This window comes from Rhipicephalus sanguineus, chromosome 4, assembly GCF_013339695.2.
Source record: "Rhipicephalus sanguineus isolate Rsan-2018 chromosome 4, BIME_Rsan_1.4, whole genome shotgun sequence".
NCBI lineage: Eukaryota > Metazoa > Arthropoda > Arachnida > Ixodida > Ixodidae > Rhipicephalus > Rhipicephalus sanguineus.
In genome coordinates this window covers 71,262,515-71,284,557 of record NC_051179.1, presented here as the reverse complement: position 1 = coordinate 71,284,557, position 22,043 = coordinate 71,262,515, and the positions used below count along the sequence as shown (strand labels likewise).

The 22,043-nt window shown below is 45.5% G+C and overlaps 2 protein-coding genes across 2 annotated transcripts in view; both read right to left on the bottom strand.

The window, feature by feature from the left end:
• Positions 1-20,587, bottom strand: part of LOC125758238 (uncharacterized) — a 21,105-nt gene extending 518 nt beyond the window's left edge. Inside the window, exons 1-2 of the mRNA XM_049415229.1 lie at positions 20,516-20,587; positions 15,833-16,368 (exon numbers count right to left, since the gene is read on the bottom strand). Coding sequence (XP_049271186.1) covers positions 15,833-16,368; positions 20,516-20,587 — 608 coding nt within the window. The remainder of the gene's footprint in view (positions 1-15,832; positions 16,369-20,515) is intronic.
• LOC119390221 (integrator complex subunit 2) overlaps positions 1-22,043 on the bottom strand; it is an 83,464-nt gene that overhangs the window by 52,465 nt on the left and 8,956 nt on the right. The gene's annotated exons all lie outside the window — the stretch shown is intronic.

The window sequence follows — 22,043 nt, the reverse complement described above, 5'->3', positions numbered from 1 at the left end:
CTTCTCCCATGCGCAAATATAAGAGAAGAGAGCGAGCTTGCCGACGACTTTTAAATGCGCCGTCGGGCTCAGCGCCACCTCGCTTAATGAAGAAACGCTTATTATCGCCTTCTGTCTCTGAGCGTCCAGCGCTAAATGGTGGTATATAACGCTCGCCGTTAAGCTACGTGGAGGATCTGCGTTTCGTGGCGTAGTGGATAGCGCCGCTCGCTGCGGAGCAAGACGTCCCTGGTTCGATTCCGCGCTTCGGAAGCAGTTTTTTTGAGTTATTTTTCTTTGGGGCCTTTATATATATACATACTTATACATATACGGTGCATGCGGTCGGCGACGGCGACGGCGACGGCCAAATCCGCCGAGGCGAGATGTCCATTAATTGTTATGCGCAATAAAGCTACCTGGAAATTGATTCGTGAAGCGATGAATATAAAGTTGTAGTTGCGTTGAAGACTTATACCTTCGTGTAGGCCATGTTCTTGAGTGGTTTCCCAATTTGCATCGTCTTCCAACCAGTTCATTTAGCCTTTGGAGCCTATGCCAGTAACCGTAACATCGGTTGACACATTTTGAAATGATATCAAGGCTCTGGAACGCTTGCTTCTCGGCCGCACTACTTCCATCCCCCACATCGATGAACATAAGTGGCGTGATGTATAGAAGGAACTAAACGCGACTGCCGATGGAAATCTCTGGTGAGCCCCGGATGAGGCCATTTGCACGCGGCGATTAGCCCGCGCGAGAAGACGTTATCGCGCCTCGGACAAAAATGTATAGCCTGCGCACATTGTCGTTGCAAAACCCCTTGTATACGTGGGGCTAACAGAGGCAGGGTTGCTTTTGCCCGCCGGGTCCTGTGTCGAAGAATATGTAGCGACTAATATCGACATAACAACGCATACAACAGTCGGCCGCTATACATTTCACGCAGCTTTTGTGTCAATTATGAACATCCACGTTGACATTGGATTATTAAAGCGGTCGCTGAAGTGGTGAAATGAAGTCTAATAATAGCAGTATCTGGGGTTTAACGTCCCAATTCAAGATATGATTATGAGACGCCGTAGTGGAGGGCTCCGGAAATTTCGACCACCTGGGGTTCTTTAATGTGCGCCTAGATCTAAGTACACCGGCCTCAAACGTTCTCGCCTCCATCGAAAAAGCAGACACCGCGACCGGGATTCGACCCCGTGACTTTCGGGATGAAATGAAGTCTTGTATTGACAAACTTGAACGCAAAAATGTCTCGTAGCGTAACCCTCCGGGCTGTTGAGTAATTGCTTAGTTGTATTTTTGCACTAAACGATATTCGTGAAGCACAATATATATTTTTAATGATTTTAGTCTTGTAACGTTAGGAATTCAAGCCTACAAGATTGTTTAATTTACTGAATTACCAATTACAATATATTATTAAAAATCAAGCTTGAAATTGATAAATAAATAGAAACGTAAAAATTCGAAATTAGAGCGCCTAGCTTTACATCCAGATTTTAGTATAAATGTAATCTAGGCATAAAGTGACTCGTACAATATTTAAGGGCTTAGCTTTTTACCGCGCGCAGTGAGGTACTCATCCTCAAAAGTGTGTACTTGCATTGCTAAGATGCACACACTCAGCCGCCGCTGGGATACAGTGGTTTAGAACACTGTACAATAGTGTACAGCCCTGAATAATGATGAGCGGTCCGTATTTGGCTGGCCACTTAGCCAAATACGTATGTCAAGTATGAACAGCCTCATCCATTTGCTGTCCACCTCCGTGATGCTGTGGTTACAGTGCTCCGCAGCCGAACCGAAAGTGGCGAGATCGATCCCGGCCGTATCGGCAGAATCTCGATGGAGGCGAAAAACTACAGAAACGTGTACTACGTTGTCAGTGCACGTTGAAGAACACCAGATGATCTATATTTACGGAGCCCTCCACTATGCCATGCTCATAATCGTATACTGGTTTCCGTACGGAAAACCTCAGAAATTACTGTTCTTATAAATCCGAGTACTGATTTAATGGCAAGATTTTTAACCTGCGCGCTTTCGAGGAAAGTAGACTTTCGATGCCAGCAAGACTGAGAAATGAGAAACAACCCCGATAGATTCCTTTGCCAAATGAGAAAAACAGTACGATTAGTGGGTTTCATAAAAGTGAGTGCACGGTGTTGTCGTTTATTCGAATTTTCACCTTTGCAGCGACATGTGAAAACGAAATGGGGGAGTGCTTAGCACTTTCTAGAAACGTGAAGACGGAAGGCAACATGGACCTTCTGTTTATACGCTGTTGAACTTTCTGCTGTTGCGTGAACTTTACGATGAACACTCGGCTGATATGCTGTTGAAGTTTGGGTTCAACTTAGTGTTGATGTGTTGTCGAAGTTTGTGGCAGTAATTCAGTCTTCACACTGAAATGTGGTTAAAATATCGGTTAGGCTTCTGATAAGCCTCCTATTGACGAGCATAAATATACTCCTCACATTTATGAGCTTTATACTGTTGGTAGTACTCTCAAGTATCACTTGCTTTACCTTTGCCAGAGTCGTATGGAACCTATTTTGTACTAAGATCACGTACGTCAATTAAGGTGTATATTTAAGTTTTCACACAACTTTCTTGCTACAAAGTTGCAATGAACAGACATTCCAAGTGTAATAATTACTTCCATCTGTCGTAGCATCTTATCTTGTAGCACTGGACTCGGAGAACGCCGACTGTATTGCCTAATTACATCTCTTATTCACACTCTATGAGATCGAACTCTCCCAGTACACACTTCAATTCCCGCAGCACATATGTTCCACATGCACTTCAAGCGACATATTTTCCACTTGATCCGCAGCGCAAGTGTGCGCACCATCCGCAGCAACTCTACGCGGGCGCTCAGTATCCAGACTCAAAAGCATTACCTATGATGTGTGAAGTAGCATGGAACATGCTGTATTGCCTTCGCGCATTTCCATTTCAGAAATAATAAATCGGACACGCGCCTGTATTAGTAGTTCCGTTCCTTATAAAGTTCAGCAAATCAGCAGAAAGATTAACAGCAGATTAGCGGAAGGTCTAAGTTGGCTTGTTGCGATCTTCAGAGTTGTAGTTCGATCAGCAATGAAAGTTACGCATCCACATGAGTAAGGCCCAACTGCGCTTGTGATCTTCAGTGTTGCGGCTCTATCAGCATTGAAGTTTAAGCATCAAAATGGGTAAGGTCCAAAGCTGCTTGATATGATTTTCAGTGTTGTGGTTCTGTCAGCATTGAAGCTTAAGCATCCGTGTAGGGAAGGTCCAAGTCGGCTTGTAGTGATCTTCAGTGTTGTAGTCTGATCAGCATTGAAGTTCAAGCATCCACATAAGAAAAAAAAAACATTTCGCGCTTCTCGCTGTTGAAGGTTTGACGAATGTACGTACAAGTCACTCCAGTTAAGCATGAACCGAGTCACCCAAATGAAAGTTATTCTTAGTCAGGAAAATTTTCATAGCGTGTTTGTTTTGCCTAGACTACAGGTTTGATTCTCGATGCCGAACAATGAGCTATATGTCGTCCTATGTGTGAAAACTTGGGTTGTAGCCATTGCGCACACCGTTTTCTTAGCACGATCATAAATGCCGTCCAGAAAAAGGCAAAAATTATCATTCACCGATTTGTAGCCTTTTTTTCGTTTGACGAACTTGCCTCCGCAGAAATGAATTTCTAGATTGTCATTCAGTTCTTTAGGGGGGGGGGGATGCAACCATGCATGACATATGATATATAGATATTTCCACATAGCTTTTTTCCACACAACTACTTCAACAAGTTAGCTGCTTCTGCACGTAAATGCGTATATTAACACAAGCAAAAAGCCACAATAACGGCATCGCGCTAATGTGGCTTACTTCGTTCCTTATTTTTACATAATTTGGCGCGTAACATTGCAGGCATTATTGAACACCAACAGGCTCTAGTTGTTTTTAAGTTATCAGTAGCAAAAATTCAAGTAATTTCATTGGAAATTGATGAATAGGTGAGGACGCAGCCCAAGCTAGAGAAAAAAAAAAGCAGGAGGAAGAAAAGAGCATCAATTGCAACTGGATTTATTTGAAGAAAGCCTTCTTTTTTCTATACATTGGAAGCAGCTGCGTAGTTACATTTGCGCAGAAGAATGATTTACAATCACATGGTTACGAATTCACGCTTAAAAAAAATTGCGCTTGCTCTACGCAGGGCAACAGACGTATAACTGATACAACCATCTGGTTTCGCATTGATATGGTAAGCCTCAATAGTTCACGTGCCGCAGTGTTCTTGCTGCTTCCGAGTACGCGAATATTTGTAAGATCCGGTCCACACAGAATTCACAGTGCAAGGTAAATAAGCACTGATCTTGTTTTTGATCGATCTGGCGTACTTTATCAATGCGAAACAAGATGATAGTATCAGTGATACGTCATCTTACCCTTCAGAAGAAGCGCAATTTTTGAAAGCGTGAATTCATAAGCACGTGATTGTACACCATTTTTCTGAGCAAATGTAACTGCTCAGCTGTCTGCAATGTATATAAAAAGAAGTCTTTCTAAATAAATCCAGTTGTAAGTGAAGTTCTTTGATGTCTTCCTGTTTATTTTTTTACCTTGGGTAGCGCCCTTACCTTTTCATCGACATGAACCAAACTGGTCCAACATGTTTTACTAAGCTTCGTTTGAAGCACTTGCGCCGTTCCACTTAAGGGTTATCTAGGCCACTTTAACTCTTGCTGTGATAGTCACATTCGTACAAGATACGGCGGACACAACTGAATGACTATGGAGGTCAGATAGTACTTACGTCGCCATAATTAGCTTCAATTCTCTGAGACATTAACATGAATCCCTGTTAAGAGGAATGATTTGAAAATAGGCTTTGCGGTTGTGATTTCTGTATTTATGTATAACTCTGCTGCTTGCTGTAGACCGCGACAGGTCCTCCAGCGAATTGTACCGAATTTAATCATTTAACGGGCACCTCGTGCAATCTAGATGCGGCAATGAGGATCGTAGCTGACTTTTTTAGAGATATCTATTGTCAGAGTTCATTATTCATGAAGCTACTGTGCTAGCTTGTGCGCCAGTCTGTCCATTTTTTTAAATTCAATACAATGTTTTTTTTTTTTCACTTGATATTCATTTAGACTTCTCTCGAAGTTTCGTACTATGCCGAGATAAGTATCTGTGTTTGGACACTGCTGTGACCTTCACTCGAAATTCTCTGACCTTCACCTAACCTCGTCTTTGCTGCCCGTTTCTCGTAGTTCCATTTAAAGCTTTCACGTAGTTCTCCCAGGCTTCACACATGGTAATCACAGATAGCGACAAAAATTCGTGCACATCGTCTGACGCCGACCAAGTTTCTGTACACGCTATCCTTTGTGCAGCCTACTGTCGAGCCGATGACGTGAAGCAGCGCGCTCAACGCGCAGCGCCTGGCTGCACAAATGTGCAAGGGACAATGTACACTCGTCAACAGCCGGATGCTAGTGATTGCTTTTGTAAGCTTGCCATCGTATACAGGCTGATGGCCATTATGGGAAATTGCCCAAGATTTCACTTCACGCCTTTTTTATTGGCAGGTTCTTAGACCGAAGCTGAGGATTATGGGGTCCCTGCTAAAATGGGCTTGCCCAATGCGGTCTTCGCAATAGAATAGCAGGGGTAAGCACTCAGTACTTTTAAAAGCGACCAGTAGCATAGGCTGAATAACTACAGCGTGTTTAACTCTGACGTAAAAAGGTTCTTGAAAGGTCGGGCTTTTTCGTTTGCCCGTTATACTCATACGAAGCACTCCAGATAACGGCGTGCGTGTTGTAGAAAACCAGGAAGCAAAATTGGTGAAGTTGTCCAGACTATGCATAAAGCCATTCCTGTGGGGAACTTCTTAACGAGTTTGCAAAGTAGATTAAGCTCTCTGCTCTATACACGATAATACAGAAACAACCAACGATATCGTTGTTGCGAAATGCCTACGTTCCTTAATTAAGAACTCGGGCGCTTCTATTGCTGGATAGACCCGCTTTTAAGCTGGCCTCCATTTCCTATGAGAAGTTCCTTTTAATAAATTTCTGGTGGCTGCGCGTTTACCCATATATTACTAACCAATTGTAATACAAGTTTCTGTAGTTCATGAAAGGCTTCATCGTTTGAAAAGTAAGAGTAAGCTTCATATGAGTCTTAACTCTCTTTCCCTTTTGCACTTGTTCATGTTTCACATATAGTTAAGGTATTGCGTCAACATATGAGGACGTACTTAGATATGCTATATATGAATGCCGCATTTCCTTTCAGGCCAGTAATGTACTCATGGAGCAGTTTATGCTCCTGCGTTTCTAAGTGACCAATGGGAATGCCACTGCCACTGTCTCCTGCATGTGCACCAAGTAGCTATGTGGGTAGTCTACGAGGCATGTTGTCGCATTTATTTTGCTAAACTTAAATTTCTTCCTGATATAGCGCTCTGTTATTTCTTATTACATATCGTAGATCATGCTAACTTTCTTCATTGTTGGTTCAGACACCGAGATGCAAGAAACACTATTGGTGGTACAAAAGCAAAAGTAAAAATAATCAACCACCCTAATTTGCGTGTCTACTGTACCTTCCCTTTTTCTCAACTTTTGTCCACTGTCGCTGTTTTCAAATCTGGATTTAGAAAACCCTGCACATCTTTCTATTTTCTTAGTATTCGCTATCAGTATTTATTATCTTAGGGCTAGTGACGGAGGAATGCTTGACGGCACATCAGACTGCGGCTAATGGCTGGCGAGCTGGCCGAAATGTGTCAGTGCGTATAAAGGAGATGCAGCGCAAATTGCTTCGTTTAAATGAACAATACGGGAATAGTATGCAGTGGTGAGATTAAACAAAGCAAGTATAAAAAGAGCGATTCCTGTCAAATTTCCAGGTATTAAAGATTCTTTGTAAGATTGTTGTGCAGTTGTTAAATTCGTATAGTTGTGTGTATTAAGAAGCATCTAAGGTATATTAACGCCAACAGCAACGTAATAAGAGCCCGAAGCAAATCGAAGTAACACCAGTACAGAACAGGCGGGCATTCTTTCCTATCCTTCTTTTACTTAGATTGTTTCGCGCCTTATTACAACGTTTTTATTACAAATAAACTACTCTATAACAAGGAATTCAATAGCGATTACGGCGCTTGTTTCACGTTTTTTATGACAACTCGTTTATTCCACTTGGGAAAAGTCGCAAAACTGGCTAAATATACACGTTTTCAACTATGTGTCATACGCAATATCAGGATTTAAATTTTTTATTGATTCCCTAAAATGGAGGTTAATAAATGCTCCAGTCACTGAGCATGTATTTATTTAGATGCGGCTTTTAGGCATGGCGAAAAAACAAACTAATAACCAGATCTCATTATTCACCAGCAGAGATCACAGCGTCCGAAAAACTTCAGCTAGGTTATGTCCTCACTGCAAATTTTTAATTAATCTGCTCAAAATGGCTGCCGCTTTGGGATCTTTGAATATTGCATTTGTATGTGTACGTGATCTTAAAAACCGAGAGGACATGCTCTTACGAATGCAATTAATAAAAGAACACGCACTGAGTAATCATCGCGGGAGGCGGCAAGGCATAAACAGTTGCTTCGTTTCGCATATTTTATATTATGTTCAGTGCCCTGTCACCTTTGATGAACTTGCATATTACGCATACGAGGGTGCCTGCATAAGCACACCGAGTAAAGTTGTCGTTCCACTTGGAATGACCTTCTATGAACGGTATGCATGATTAGGAGCACTAATTAAGTGACGTATGGGCATTAATTATGCTTGGCAACTTTCTGGAGAGAAAGAAAATGGGGATCAAAGCAGCACAATTTCTGCCAAGACACCAGGATGTCAAGTGGATGAATATTTAGTCACGAAACTTATAGGAGAAATAGTTTCTGTGTTTTCTTGAAATGGAGGATAAATAAGGTATATGAGGTATATGAATATAAGAGATTAAAGCAATGCGAGTAGGATGTGAACCATCCGACAATTCATCTAGCGCACAAGCACCCACGAATGTCGCCGGAGAGGCTGTTTCAGGGTAACTCAATTGATAAAACAATACTTGAGTGAGGTTAACGATCCCGTTCTGGCAATTTTTACTTTCGCCCGATTTTTTACAGTAATTACTTTCCTGTGTGTTTCTTTTATAACCTAATTTCATCTCTCTTGCTATATCGGTGATTTTTGACATATCAGTTTCACCGATTTCAGCGATGTTGGACCGACTCTCGTATCTTGTCAATATACTTACTCATTTAAAGGACTTTTTTTTTTCAGTTTTAAGAGAAATGTATTGTGCTTGAATGGTTTATTTCTGCCGGGCATCCTTGCGTACGAACACCCAGCATTGAGTAAGAGCAAAAGCTGATGATCTGTCTTGCAATCATTTTCTCTAAACATTTTGCAAGTAAATAAATCTGGAAGTTTCGATATCATCCCATTCTGTGTAGGCCCTCATCATGCCAGCAGTGAAGCTTTTCACTGCTTTGCCTTCAAGTAATAATGATATACTTGGACATTGTGATAAATGACGAATATTTTTCGAGACAGTTTGTTTTGCTCTCCTTTCGAATAAGTATTTTCCCAAAGAATACATAATTTTCGAGGGCTCGTAAGTGCACGCGAATATTTTTATGACCGTATCTTGCCCTGAGGATGACAGAAATTAATAGAGGTTTTCGGTCGCTTTGTGAACGAGCATTTCACTGGTTATATTAGGAATCGGGAGATATCGGCTAGAAGGTAAGTCTAGACCGAGAACTATTATATCACTTATATACTAGATATATATATATACTATATATATAGATAATATATATATATAATATATTATATATATATATATATAATTGTGGCGAAGCAATTGGTACTGTTAAACGGGGCTGCGTTCTCCAGCGGCTCCTCGTGGGTCGTCCTCTTGTAAACGCCGCTCGCTCTCGGAGCCCGTGCTTTGGCCTGGGACTGTCGCTATAGCGAATTGTCGCCGAGTCCCGTCCAATAAACCGCTTAACAAATTGGTAGAGAGTGCTGTGCTCCCATTCGATGCCTCTGGAGCTTCGATCCCGTACCCTACCAGCTACCATGCCTCAAGACGCCGCCCGACAGACGCCTCCGCCTCACCGACTCATGCCCCGGTGTCCCTCGTATCCGCGACCCCCACAGTCTTCACTGGCGCAGATGGGACCGACGTGGAGGACTTGCTCGCGATCTATGAACGCGTGAGTGTCCCCAATAACTGGGACGAGGGGGAAATTGACCACTTGGTTTTCTACCTCGCGGGTGTGGCCGGCCTGTGGTACAACAACCACGCATCGATTTTACGACATGGTCCGAATTCAAGACCGCCATCATCAACGTGTTGGCCGCCCTGCCGTTCGTAAGCTGCAGGCCGAACAGCGTTTGCGAGAACGAGCTCAGCAGGCCGGCGAGACCTTTACCAGCCCGTGCTTTGGCCTGGACTGTCGCCATAGCGAATTGTCGCCGAGTCCCGTCCAATAAACCACTTAACAATATATATATATATATATATATGTGTGTGTGTGTGTGTTTGTGTGAAGTGCAAGTCGTAGGTGTGCCATGTGGCCTCTTATATAATCCTTGGTTATACAGAGAGGTATAAAAAACAATAAAAATATATATTTTTTATTTATTACTCTCAATAAATAAATATTTTTTATTATTCTTAGTTCTTACATGTACACCAAAAAAAGTTCATTAGGAGGCTGCATGCCACAACTGTGATTAACGTAATTTGTTTTAATGCGATAGCAATTATATGGTCAGTCTCGGCTGGTTTTTGCCGTCGCCGCCGTCACGCATCGTATTTATATGTGTATATATGTACATAACAAACACAAAGAAAAATAATTCCGAAATACTTTCCGACGCGCGGAATCGACCGGCCGCCCTCTGGCTCCGCAGCGCGCGCGTTAGACGGCTAGGGCCCGAAGTGTGCAGTCTTTCAGCATGCTAACGGCGAGCTGTTTATATACACCATTTATTTCAGCGTGCTTTCTTACTCACAGCGAGATGGCGCGAAGTGCGCGAGGGGCGCGCTTTAAAGGTCATCGCCCCGCACGTAGCGTTTGCATGCGCGCGCCTCGGTGCACTTCGCCCTACGGGGCGTGGTCGCCTGCATGCGCCTCGTGGAGGGAGCAGGGGGGTTGTATGTGTTGTGCTTTTCACCGCGATGTCCGCGCTGAAGTTACAGAGCATACAAGGGTCCCTTCGCTCACTGCAGCGGCCGCGTTTGTCCAAGCTGCTTTCCGTTCTTCGGCGTTACATTCAAATTTGTTGCTGTCACGTTCATTGCTTCGCCGTTGGGCAAAACTGTGACTTTTTTAAGGCGCACACCAAATGTCCAGGGCAATATAGGAAGACATGGAAATAGAATCCATTCAATTTAGGACGTCGTAATAACACTTTCATTAGAACCATCTTTCACCACTGGCGATAACTGGTACCTGGTCGTCCTACAGAGGGAGAGAGAATGGTTATGTGAAAGGCAGGAGGTTATCAGAAGAAAATTATCCAGTTCGCTACCCTGCACTCGGGAAGGGTAAGGGGACATAATTGTAAGGAAGGAAAAAGAAAAAAAATTGTGACGTCCCAACGTGACGCCTACGCAACCACCTCGACCGAGCAGCAGGGTCCCCTTTCAATAGTGTGGGAAAGTGCTTGGCCGTAGAAGTAGTCCGATTCTTGGACGTCAGAGGGCACGATTTGCCGGACTCACGCCGTCATCGGATTTATATGCGAGGTTAGCTTTAGTCATATCTTTCTTTGATGCTTTAAGCAAACTACTGCGGATCACTCTACGTGGTCATGACTCGGCTGATCATGGATCATCATAGTATAAGAGAAGTCTTGCGTGGTAATAATGACTAGTGCAGAGCTTGTGACTCTCTGATGTGTCATTGATTACAGAGCCAATAACCGGCTATCCTGCCGCCACGAAGGTGCACTTGAAAAGTCTTTTGTCGGCTTGTTTCAGCGATTCCTGTAAAAAAAGAAGTGTTCGAAAATACGAGAAATGCACCTAGCCTGATCGCGAATTTACGGAACGTCACGTTTCAGTACATGAGATACCACTGCTCCAACTACGCGCCAGCAAGTGTAAACCTTTTCAATGGTTGACGCAACTAAATACCCAAGCGAGGTTGTGCACCGCGTGTGACAGTGCAGAAATAGCAAGCAGCTGATTTCATCCACCCTCTGTGCATTGGTCTCGAGCCATTCATGCAACTTCAAATGTGTACTTGGTCTTCACAAACCTAAAGAAACAGTGCTGCGTTGTGCACCTCAGGGTATATAGCTTTCATCAACGCATAGTTGTTTTTCAATGCCATGGTTGAAAGTGCAAATACAGCTATTGCTGCATTAGGAGAGTATCGAGCCCTTTCTCCAGACGTCTGATGCTCGGCACCTCTTAAGCCCATTCAAAAGAACCGGGTCTTTGCTGCAGTGCTAGTCCCGAGCAGGCAAGGCAAACATACTGTCACTCAAGCAAGTGTTTTCGGAAAGATAAATGGCCCGAAGATAACAAAACATAAAGCGCGAGTGCGCACGCTCTAGGCTCTAACACTTCGACGGGGGTGCTGGGAGGATAGAACCTTCAGCCACCATCCGCTCAGCACCCCCGTCATAACGCTAAGATGCACATAACGTAAGCATTTTGGTGCCATGGAACGCGTTACACAAGCTCTATGCAGCGAATGTTCCTGCTTGGGGAGACAGTACATGCGCCGAAGAGGGCTGTATCGTTCGAGCGCGCACTCCATCGGCAAGCAACCGTCTGTACGGCGTTCCGATTTATTTCTTGTACGCCTGTACTTACCGCACGGCCCACATTCATAGGTTGCACGATCTGCAGGATAGGCCCACATGTTTGATCTGATGGGTTACATGAACTCGTAGTCCATCCGAAACGCTTATAAGGTACTACATGACAAGAATATCTTTTTGATCGTATTATTCAGATGACGCTGGCTTAGTCGTGCACGATCTTGAGGAGCCAGTTAAACAGCATGCGTCTTTTTACCGAATTGCCCGTTTCCACGACGTATGTCGTCTCGTTCGCTTGCCGCAGGCGCTTGGCGTTTCGTACACGATGTAAAATCGGTGGTTGCCGCATGTGTGGTCCCTTTTCTGCTGCAGAAAAATTTTTGCTAAAGAAAACTGCGCTAGGTGAATTTCCACAAACACAGACACAACCTAGTTGATATACATTTCACAGTGCTGACAGTGCTCCCGAAATGTTAGAACATGCGAAAACTAACATTGAGCAGCTGCGTATTATTTTAAGTTCTAGGTGGCCCTGCTGAATACATTTCGTTTAGCCTTGCTAACATTTTTCTACGGTGTTACAGAAATAGTTGGAAGGCTGTGACGTGAACAAAACATAATTAAGGGAGGTCAAAACACAGCACTGTGAAACACGTCGTGCTTCTAGTCATTTAAGTAGAGGAAATACGCTCTTTCAACAAGATTCGTTTCAAAGATGAGACTGTATACAATACCACCAGCTCTGAAATATTTACATTGTAAGGCCACAACAGACAGAGCCGTCCTTCTAAACAACAATTTCGTCTTGGGATGCGTGTACTATTGTCCCCATCCGCCATTGGCTTCGGTGGCCTCCAAAAATAGGTTCACATATCCCTGAATCACATACACATGAAATCAATCACATCAATCACACATCGCATGAAAAGCGAAATGCCATCCGCTATATTAACGCGATAGGTCACAATAATCACAAAATATGCGAACCACCCATTGCCACTGGGCCATTAAGTCGAGCCTGGGTCCTCCCGATAACTCAACGAACACTATGCCGTAGACTAACAAAAATGAAGGAGAAACAGAGCGACAGTTTCAAGCTATTTACTTCAAACCGCAGAGAAACTGAGTATAAGTGAGGAATGGAAAATGAACAGTCGTTTAATTCAGAAAGGTTACGACATTTATATCAAGGGCATCTTAAAGCACAAACGAAAAGAGGTAAAGTAACATTCGGGCATGAAAGATGCAAGCGTGCACGGTCGTAAAGGTCAATTGCTCGCCCATAAATACGGCTTACTGCAATTGCGAGGGCACTACGGGAGATCTTCCAGCAAGAAGGTCGAGCGAAATTGGAAACGACCTTCGTATACGTTTGTGTCGTTCTATTATATCGAAGCACGATTGATAGAACAATATATTGGTCGTGATAATCCAGGGAGAAAGTGACCAAAATAATACATTCTACCCGACGACCACGTACTCAAAGGAAGTGGAGAATATTTATTAAATATAAATTGCTGCTATTTCTTCATTTCTAGCTTAGCGAGTCGTGTCGTTCTTAGAGAAAATACGTTCTACATCAGGGAATAGTGTATTCATTGGTTCGGCCGAGATAGATAAGGATTTTCTCCTTACTAAGCAATTTATTTCCTTGGTAGCACGTCTAGTAAAGTAATGTTCAGTGCGTAAAAAGTGCGTGATTTTCACGACGACATACGAAAATGGCACGCAGTCACAATTACTCGTGTTATGCCAATCACTGCGTTTTTAGCGAAACGTCAATTCGTATAGCGCTTCGAGCTTGTAGCCCTAGTGACTACAATTAAGCCATCAAGTGCCAGAAGCGGAATTTTATTTTGAAAAAGCGACGACGCCTGATGCTGCCTGTCGGTCCGATTATTGGTATACAGGCATATAACTATTGTCCTCCACGCGCACTGACAACTCTGTCTGGCAAGTTCTTTCATTAGACGATGGAGCTACGCAATAATATTTGAGGAAGATACCGAACACCGCATTGCTTCATGGCGCTAATGTTAAAGAAGTTAAGTCAAGTATTATTTACAACATGCACAAAGTACATGTTCAAGGCCACCTTGGCAAGAAAGCTGTAAGCTTACAGCTTGACGAGGCCAGGGGGCTGGAACTGAAAACAACAGCCGTGCACACATGCCAAATACAATCGAAGCTTTTCGTTGTGATAGCTTCAATAATATAACACGTGGTTCTTTGGCATAGATACATGTAAATACATGCATGCGCACTACGAACAGAATAAAATACGCGTGAATAACATAACCGCTAAGAAAATGTGTACTGTTACACTGTCAAAAGAATATTAGAGCCCTGACAGCGAAAGTTTGTTTTTGACCTTTTTACCGAAATTTGTAGCTTTGCGTATGGTAACCATGAAATTGAATTGTAAAAGCTCTAACGTAGCGTATAAGTATTACTAGCATCGTTAATTGCGCACCATGTTGCGTCACTTCGACACGCCCGCCTAAAGCCTTAAAAAACTAGCGCTCACAGGTGTGGGAGCACCTATGATCACGTGCACTCAAGCTTTGGTGTCGTTGAAGACGCAGTTTTCAAATCGGGGCCCGCGCTCTGTTAAGAATGAAACGATGTGGATGCTTCGGTGTGTTAAGCCTGTTTAGCATGTGTCCCCTCGTGAAAAAGGGAAGTAATTCTGGGCTAAACAGCCCTGACCTACCTTGAGAGCAGCCCAACTGATCGAGAGGAGGGAAGACCAATAGCCCTCGCCTGATAGCCAGTGCTGGTATTGTGTGCGCCCCGCACATGTTCTGTGACGCCGACAAAACTCGTTTTACTAGTGGAACGTCACACTAGGCCCCTATGTACGTCATACCAGTGGCGATGTCCCGAAGTGCTGCCAACCTCAGATGAGCACTCACGCTTACTTTAAAACCAAACTAAAATGTCCTAAAGGCACTTTTCTGCGCTAATGATCGTTCTTAAGTGTCCACGTATACAGGACAATCAAACAACACAAACATCTCGAGGTTAAATTTCGGCTTCAGGTGCCCCTTTAGGAAAAGCGCAAGTTCAAAAGCAATTGTAAATATTATGCATGGGAAATTTACTAGAAATGAGTATTCATGTGATCAATCGTTAAATCATCATGACATCACTATGGCGCCATCGTGACGTCACTGTGACGCCACCGCGACGACACATGATGTGACGCCTGATCATGACGTCATTGCATGACATTGTCGCTTGGTCAACGGTGTGCCAATCACGCAGGCAGGACAAAACATGTCAGGCGCAGAAGCAATGCCTCCGATCCTGGAGGAAGTGCAAAATATATGGCTTTCGCCTTCGAGTCTTCTAAGGCGAATGCATAAGGAACCTGTGAGGTTTCGGCTTGTGAAGACTAGGAATGAACATATACGCTAAGGAGCACGTCAGCATACTTCAAGGAAGTATCGCTTTTCTTTTTTTCAGACGAAAAATGAACAAAGGGCCGAGACGTCAGAATGATCGGTGGCAAGTTGCCGCTACACATACCATAAATGAGATAAATTCGCTAATATGATTGGGCACTTGAACATCTTAATAATGTGCTATTGACATCCCTAGTGATGAACTGATGATGATAAAGTCTGCTCTGCCAGCTGCCCTTTGTAACGGGCGATCAACGGGAAATCCGGATCTGGCACAATAAGTCTCTACTATTGGTTTGGTGCATTTGCTGCCGGACCTGTTCTATCCTGCAGATAGTTCGCACACCACCAGTGTTCTAATCGACGCTTCGTTGCCTCCACCGTTTCCCACTGCGGTTGCTCTTGTGACTCCCGGAAACCCAGCGCCATTGCCAGCAATTTCTGCCGTTGTTCCGGTGGCGTAGCGGGCGCTGATGAAGTGGCGGAGACCTGTGGTTTCAATGCTGGGCAGCGTAGCACGATGTGCTCGATGCTTTCCTCTCCAGGGTGCACAGGGGGCATGTCGTGTCGAGGTTGGGTGTGTACGTCGCCCGCAGCAGTCGGGTTCGCAACATGCCGCACCTGGCTTCACATAGCAGACCGCTTCCCTTTGAGTTTTCGTACAGCGGTTCTTTCTCGATCGCTTGTTTTGCTTTACTGTAGAAACTCAAAGCGGGCTTTCCTGCTGCCATCGTCCGCCAGCTGGCACTTTCGGCCTCCTGGACGGCTTCCCGCACCTTGGTCCTCCTGTCCCGCTGAGGTTTCTCCGTAAGTCGGCATGGTGCGACCTCGTACCGCTCCGCCAGGCGTTTTGTGCGCAGCACCCACTTTGTGTTGATGCACTTTAGGTGGATGTACTTAAACACCTCACGCGCCCAACGTCCGTCTGGTAGCTGGCTCAGCCGGCGCTCATAGGCGAGTTTGGACACTGCTTCCCGAGCCTCAAAGGAAGACCAGCCCACCTCGCCCTGCACCGCCTCATTTGGTACGCCCCTGTGGACGCCCAGTGCTGCTCTGCCTGCCTCCCTCTGACGTACTTCGAGGGACTGACGTGTCCCTGATGACAAGCAGAGCACACTGTTTGCAAAAGTCAGGGCCGGGACCGCTACTGACTTGCACTGAGCAGCGTTGCCAGATTGGAAAGAGGCTTCGACACCAACCCCAGAACAAAATTTCACGGCACTGACTACGGTGACGGGGCCCGTCAGCGCAGTACCCTCGTAAAAGTGACGGGGCCCGTCACCGTAGTGCAAATTGTAATAGTGACGGGGCCCGTCATAATAGCGACGTCTTTATAGTGACGGGCCATAAGTGTTCTGTGGACGGGCCCCGTCGTCGTAAAGCGGTGACTACGGTGACGGGGCCCCCTTACCGCAGATTTTTGGTCGTTTTAGCGTAGTTTTAGCCCACGTCGTGTGGTGTTCGTGGCGTAGTTCATCAGCATGCAGGTCGTCAGTTCGATTCCTCCCGGTTTTTTTTTTTTGTCAGGTTATGCGTCAACGTCAACCTTCCTGCTCTGACGGAGTCGTAACTTTTTCGTTCATGTCTGCGGCGGTTGTGTGTTTTTCCTATGCGACCTCGGTTCTAATCGCGCTAAATAAAAAAATTTTTCCGTTTTTTTTTACTTTTTTCATTATTGTTTCACAATACCGTCCCGAGCTTCCGGCTAGTCAACAATAGTTACTCATTCGTGGTGGCACGGCCTAGTGTGGGAGAGCGGAGCTCGTTAATCAGGATATGTCGCTGCGCCGCTCGCGCCGCTGACGCTGCATATCAGCATGCCGCCAATGCGTCGCTGCTCCCCCCCCACCCCCCCCCCCCACCTCCGAAATGTTTTCGTACTGACGTGCACCACCGACCAAAACAGCCACCTGCGCCTGAAGTCTTCCTGGATTTTTTCTAGAGTCCATGGTCGCGAAATAGATCTCGGAGGGAACATATTGCTGATTTGACTGGCTGTCCTCGCTGCGCCCATCGTCCCTGTAACTGGCTGCGCAGCGCATGACCGTCAGCGGCGCAGCGACAGGCTGATTAACGGGCTCCGCTCTCCCACGCTGAGCCATGCTACCACGAATGAGTAACTATTGTTGACTAGCCGGAAGCTCGGTATTGTGAAACAATACTGAAAAAAGAAAAAAAAAATGGAAACATATATATTTTCTTATTCAGCGCGACTGGAACCGAGGTCGCATAGGAACAAACTATAGGTTTGTGCGAATAGTAAATTTTAGGTCCGAAGCGAATTCGAAGCAACTTTGAGTAGTAGCAGGAGTTGACTTTCGGTTGAATGCAAGTGATAACATATAAAATATGTTAATTAAAATTTACTATAATTAGAGCATATAAGCCGGCGTAACAAGCTTTTAAACTTAAAGAATGACGAATCGATGTGAGGGTAATACAGTTAAAACCTCATTAATTCGAACTTTTATTTCGAAATCCCGCATAATTAGAAGGATTTCTATGGCCCTGTATTTTGCAATGTAAATTTGAGTGGATAATTTGAAGCGGCGGTGAGTACCATACAGCCCGGTTAATTAAAAAACTTTGGGTGCCATGTGCCAATTCCCGATCCCGATTTAGCCGCAAATCCGCAGAAACGATGGCCCTTAGGAGCCACAAGGCAACGCAATGTAGCGATACTAATGAGTGACAAGTGAAGCATCCCAGCCTCGCTGCTGCCAGCGCAAGAAAAAAACAAAACAAAAGGCGGTCTCGTGGTCAACTGAAATGTGCGCCTGCGGTAAAGAAGACGTGCTTCACTGCAACACAGCGATGACACGCGGGCAGCATGACGAATGCTTCTCTCAACCTCAGTGCGGCATGATTTACCCATTCTTTCAAGGAACATAGAGAAATTAATAAAGGGCGGTCTGACGGAATTCGTGATGTGTGTGAACCTCCGATTGGCGGTTGTTCCGGCAATTTGCACACTTGCACTGCTGGCGGAGTACTTGCCCGCAACGCCTACTTCGAAAACTCAGTCGAAAGCTTCAATGATCCTCTTTTTCCACCCAGAACACATCGCGAATTCCGTCACACTGGTCATTATTACATTCTTTATTTTACCAGAAAGAATGGGCGAATGGCCGCATCATGACGCACTGACGCTGCGAGGAGCAGGTGACATGCTGCCCGTGTGTCACCACTGTGTTGCAGCGAAGCACGTCTTTTTCACAGGCGCGCATTTCAGTTGACCACGAGACCGTTTCTTTTTTTCCTCTTTCTTTTTTTTTCTTGCACTGGCCTCAGCGAGGCCCGCCGTTTCCCCGGTTTAGCGGCAAAATTCGGACCAAGTATTGCTGGAAAAAACCCTTGTAACCGCAAACTAGCAGGCACAGCAAACGACCACCTCTGCTTACTTCCAGTAATACAAAATTCCTTGCATCCCACCTTTTGTATGTTTGGTTAATTCGAAAACCCGCCTAAATAAATTTGTCACAGTCCCAGTGACTCTGAATTAACAAGGTTTTACTGCATGTTCATTTAACCTTGAAGTGGGGCTTCGCGGCAGTGCGGATTTCTCTTGGAAAGGTGTGTTCACGGTATAGCACACCTTCACTGCAGTGAAACCTCCTTTACAGGGAGTTACATGCTGTTTATATCTGTCTATTCGTTCATTTCGAATACTTTGAAATTTCCTAGAATTTAAATTCGTTTCGAAGCGAATTCGAATACTGTAATATTCGTTCGAATATTCGAATTGCTCGAATATTCGCACAAATAGGAACAACGCATCATCCGAACGCTAGGGCTGTATAACCGCCGCAGACATGAACGAAAAAGTTACGACTCCGTGAGAGCAGTAACGTTGATGTTGACGCATAACCTGAAAAAAAAAGGAAGAAAAAACGGGAGGAATCGAACTGACGACCTGCAGCCCTAACACTTCATGGAGAGCGCGCCCACCAACTACGCCATGAACGCTTTTTTTTTCTTTATTGCCACACACAAGTAACTACTACGCCCCGAACGCCACACGACGAGGACGGTAAAGGGGCCCCGTCCCTTTTACGATGGTACTGTGCTGACGGGCCCCGTCACCGTAGTCACTGCTTTACGATGACGGGGCCCGTCGCTATAAAATACGTCGCTATTATGACGGGCCCCGTCACTATTACAATTTACACTAAGGTGACGGGCCCCGTCACTTTTACGACGGTACTGCGCTGACGGGCCCCGTCACCGTAGTCAGTGCCAAATTTCACCAGATTTCACCAACACTACAAAATGGCGACTATGACGTCATTTTTTTCTTTTTAGCGTTTTACTTTGCAAAAGTCCTGTCCCATAGAAAATATTTTTGTTGTTTATAACGATAATATTATAAAGGAGAGCGATTTGATTATTTCTGCACTTTTTACTTGTCGCTGTTTGGGACTTTAGGTAGGTGCATAGGCACCCTGCAATGCAGTTTCCGAGATACGATGGTAGCGCCAGAAAACACAGCCTAGCGATATAGACCTTTTCTACTACTGTACCTTTTCACAGGAGCAGCCTCGAACCAGTCAGCTGCAGGGGCTGCAGGTATAGTGTACTAGAATAATTATAGCTGCAGGGGTAGAGGGTATGCTCTCAGTGTTGCCATCCTGCTTTGGGCTGCGCCACTGCCATGTTTGTGTTGCTTTGGTACGCGTTTGCGTGACTGTGTTGTGCGCACGTCTCCGATACGAAGTGACTACCATGGCAGAAAATTTACTGCATTCGCATAGCAAGTCATCTGGCCTTCACTGTGTCGTGTACGAGAGAACGAACAAGCAGCAGAAGAGCAATATTTTAGGTGCAATCGTGTGTCCGCAGCACAGTACGCCACGCGATTAGTGCGAGTGTGGCATGTTCGCGCTGCATCGTTTTCCTTCGTCGCCTGAATTGCGGCGGCAGTGGGTGGCTTCAGTACATCGGAAGAACTTCCGCGTGTCGCCATCGTCACGCCTCTCTTCCCGGTATTTCGTTGGCGGCAAAAAAAAAAAAAAAAAAAACCGACGAGAACAACGTTCCCGTGCAGCACCCTGGTAACTCACCTAGTAACTCGTAAGGATGTTACAGATTCGTACTTCATATCGTCCATAATACACAGGCCGACACGGCTGCAAACTCCGCCTTGTCCGGTTACGCATGTGCAGCCTGCGCGCGCCGTACTTCACCGGAGGGCCTCGCGGCAACCCACGCTCGATGGGGCCTACTGTTCACGGCTTGCGACGGTGTCACATTCCCCTTCACCAGCACGACTTTTTCCTTCACATTGTGCTCCAGTGACTGACCAACCCAGCCAGACTGCGCGTAGTTGTGCCGGTTGTGCGACTCCAGTGTTGCACAGCTGCCAAAGACCCCACACATTCGCCTCAACGATATATTAACAATGTTCACTCGCCGTATTCCTGGCCACTCACACGTGTCCTCGACCTAGTCTTCGACGTCGTTGGGGTGAATGTAGGTCAAGGTAGCTGTGAAGAAGAAAGATTGTGCGGTGTTTACTGTTTACAGCTGACAAACTTACGCGCCGCGAACGAGTATGCGCGGATGTTGAAACTGATGAATGATCCGTAGACGTTTAGTACGCCAATAAAGGAAATCGGTAGACAGCTGCAAGGACATTCTAGTTACCGATTATTAACACTTCACGCCGTGATCGACCTTCTACTACGCTTGTTGCTACTGGTACCGACGAAGAAGCACTGCCGTTCGCAGACGCGGTGCTCATTCTTGCGTTGCAAGCGCGAATGCCCGCCGCTGAACGGTTCAGACAGCGACGAATCGGTCAGTGGCAGCGACGATATCAAACAAAACAGTCTAAAGAAACGAAAAATCAGCAAACACAGGCTTTAGCAGAGATCCCACACCAATGGATAGCGCGCCGGTTCGAGTACGCGCAGCCCAAGATGGCGATTTCGCCAATCTTGCACGTTAGGCGGCGCGCATTTCAATATGGCGCCTCCCTGGCGTGAGAATTTGAAAAGGTGTAGCAAAATCGAGTGTCTATCCTCCGCATCCTCTATGTTCAGAAACGCTCCTTGACTTGAACGTGACTTGCCATCGCCTCAATGCAGTGAGTTTGAAACGCGTTTGTAGCGTTTCTGCTGCCTTGGCACAGCCTGAAAAGAGCGCGTTCTAAACGCGTTTGTGCTGCATTGAAGGCGGTGGCAACATCCCTGAGGTGATTACGAACGCACGTAGGAAGCGCTCGTTGAAAGAGGCGCCCAGAAGGGAGACACTTGAGCGCGTCGATGTGTCCAGCGAGCGTTTCATTTTCTTGGTATCCCTGGCGGCTGGTGCCCTCAACACTCAGGCGTTCGATAAGAGCTCCATCGCGCCCTCTGGTCAGTGACGGGTGCCTATTGGGCTCTGTGGGTGCCGGACGAGACCAGCCGACTCATCAACGTTCGGTGCATTCTTCACTGAATCCTTTGTGTGTAGCAAGTCAGCTGTCACATGTCATCTTATATCTTACACCGTGCCCTTACCTCTCGTTTTCTCTTCGTATGAAGCCAGTGTCCACAAGCCGACTTCAGTTATTTAGCCCTGTTTACTGTTTTTATCCACTTAGCGCCCAAAAACGATAAAGAAAACAAGAGGCAAAGACAAGGTTGGTTTCGAACACGGACCTTCGATGGCTCTGTGTTACTGGCTTCCTTATCAAAGCCTTGGCGAGCTTTACATACTCATTCGGATATATTACTTTCCTCTTAACCGACCAATGACCAACCTAGCATTTACGTCACCAGAACATGGGCATTTTCTAATCGGACTTCAGACGAGAAGGCTTTTTTTCAGGTAAGGTATGTCCAAACGCTGG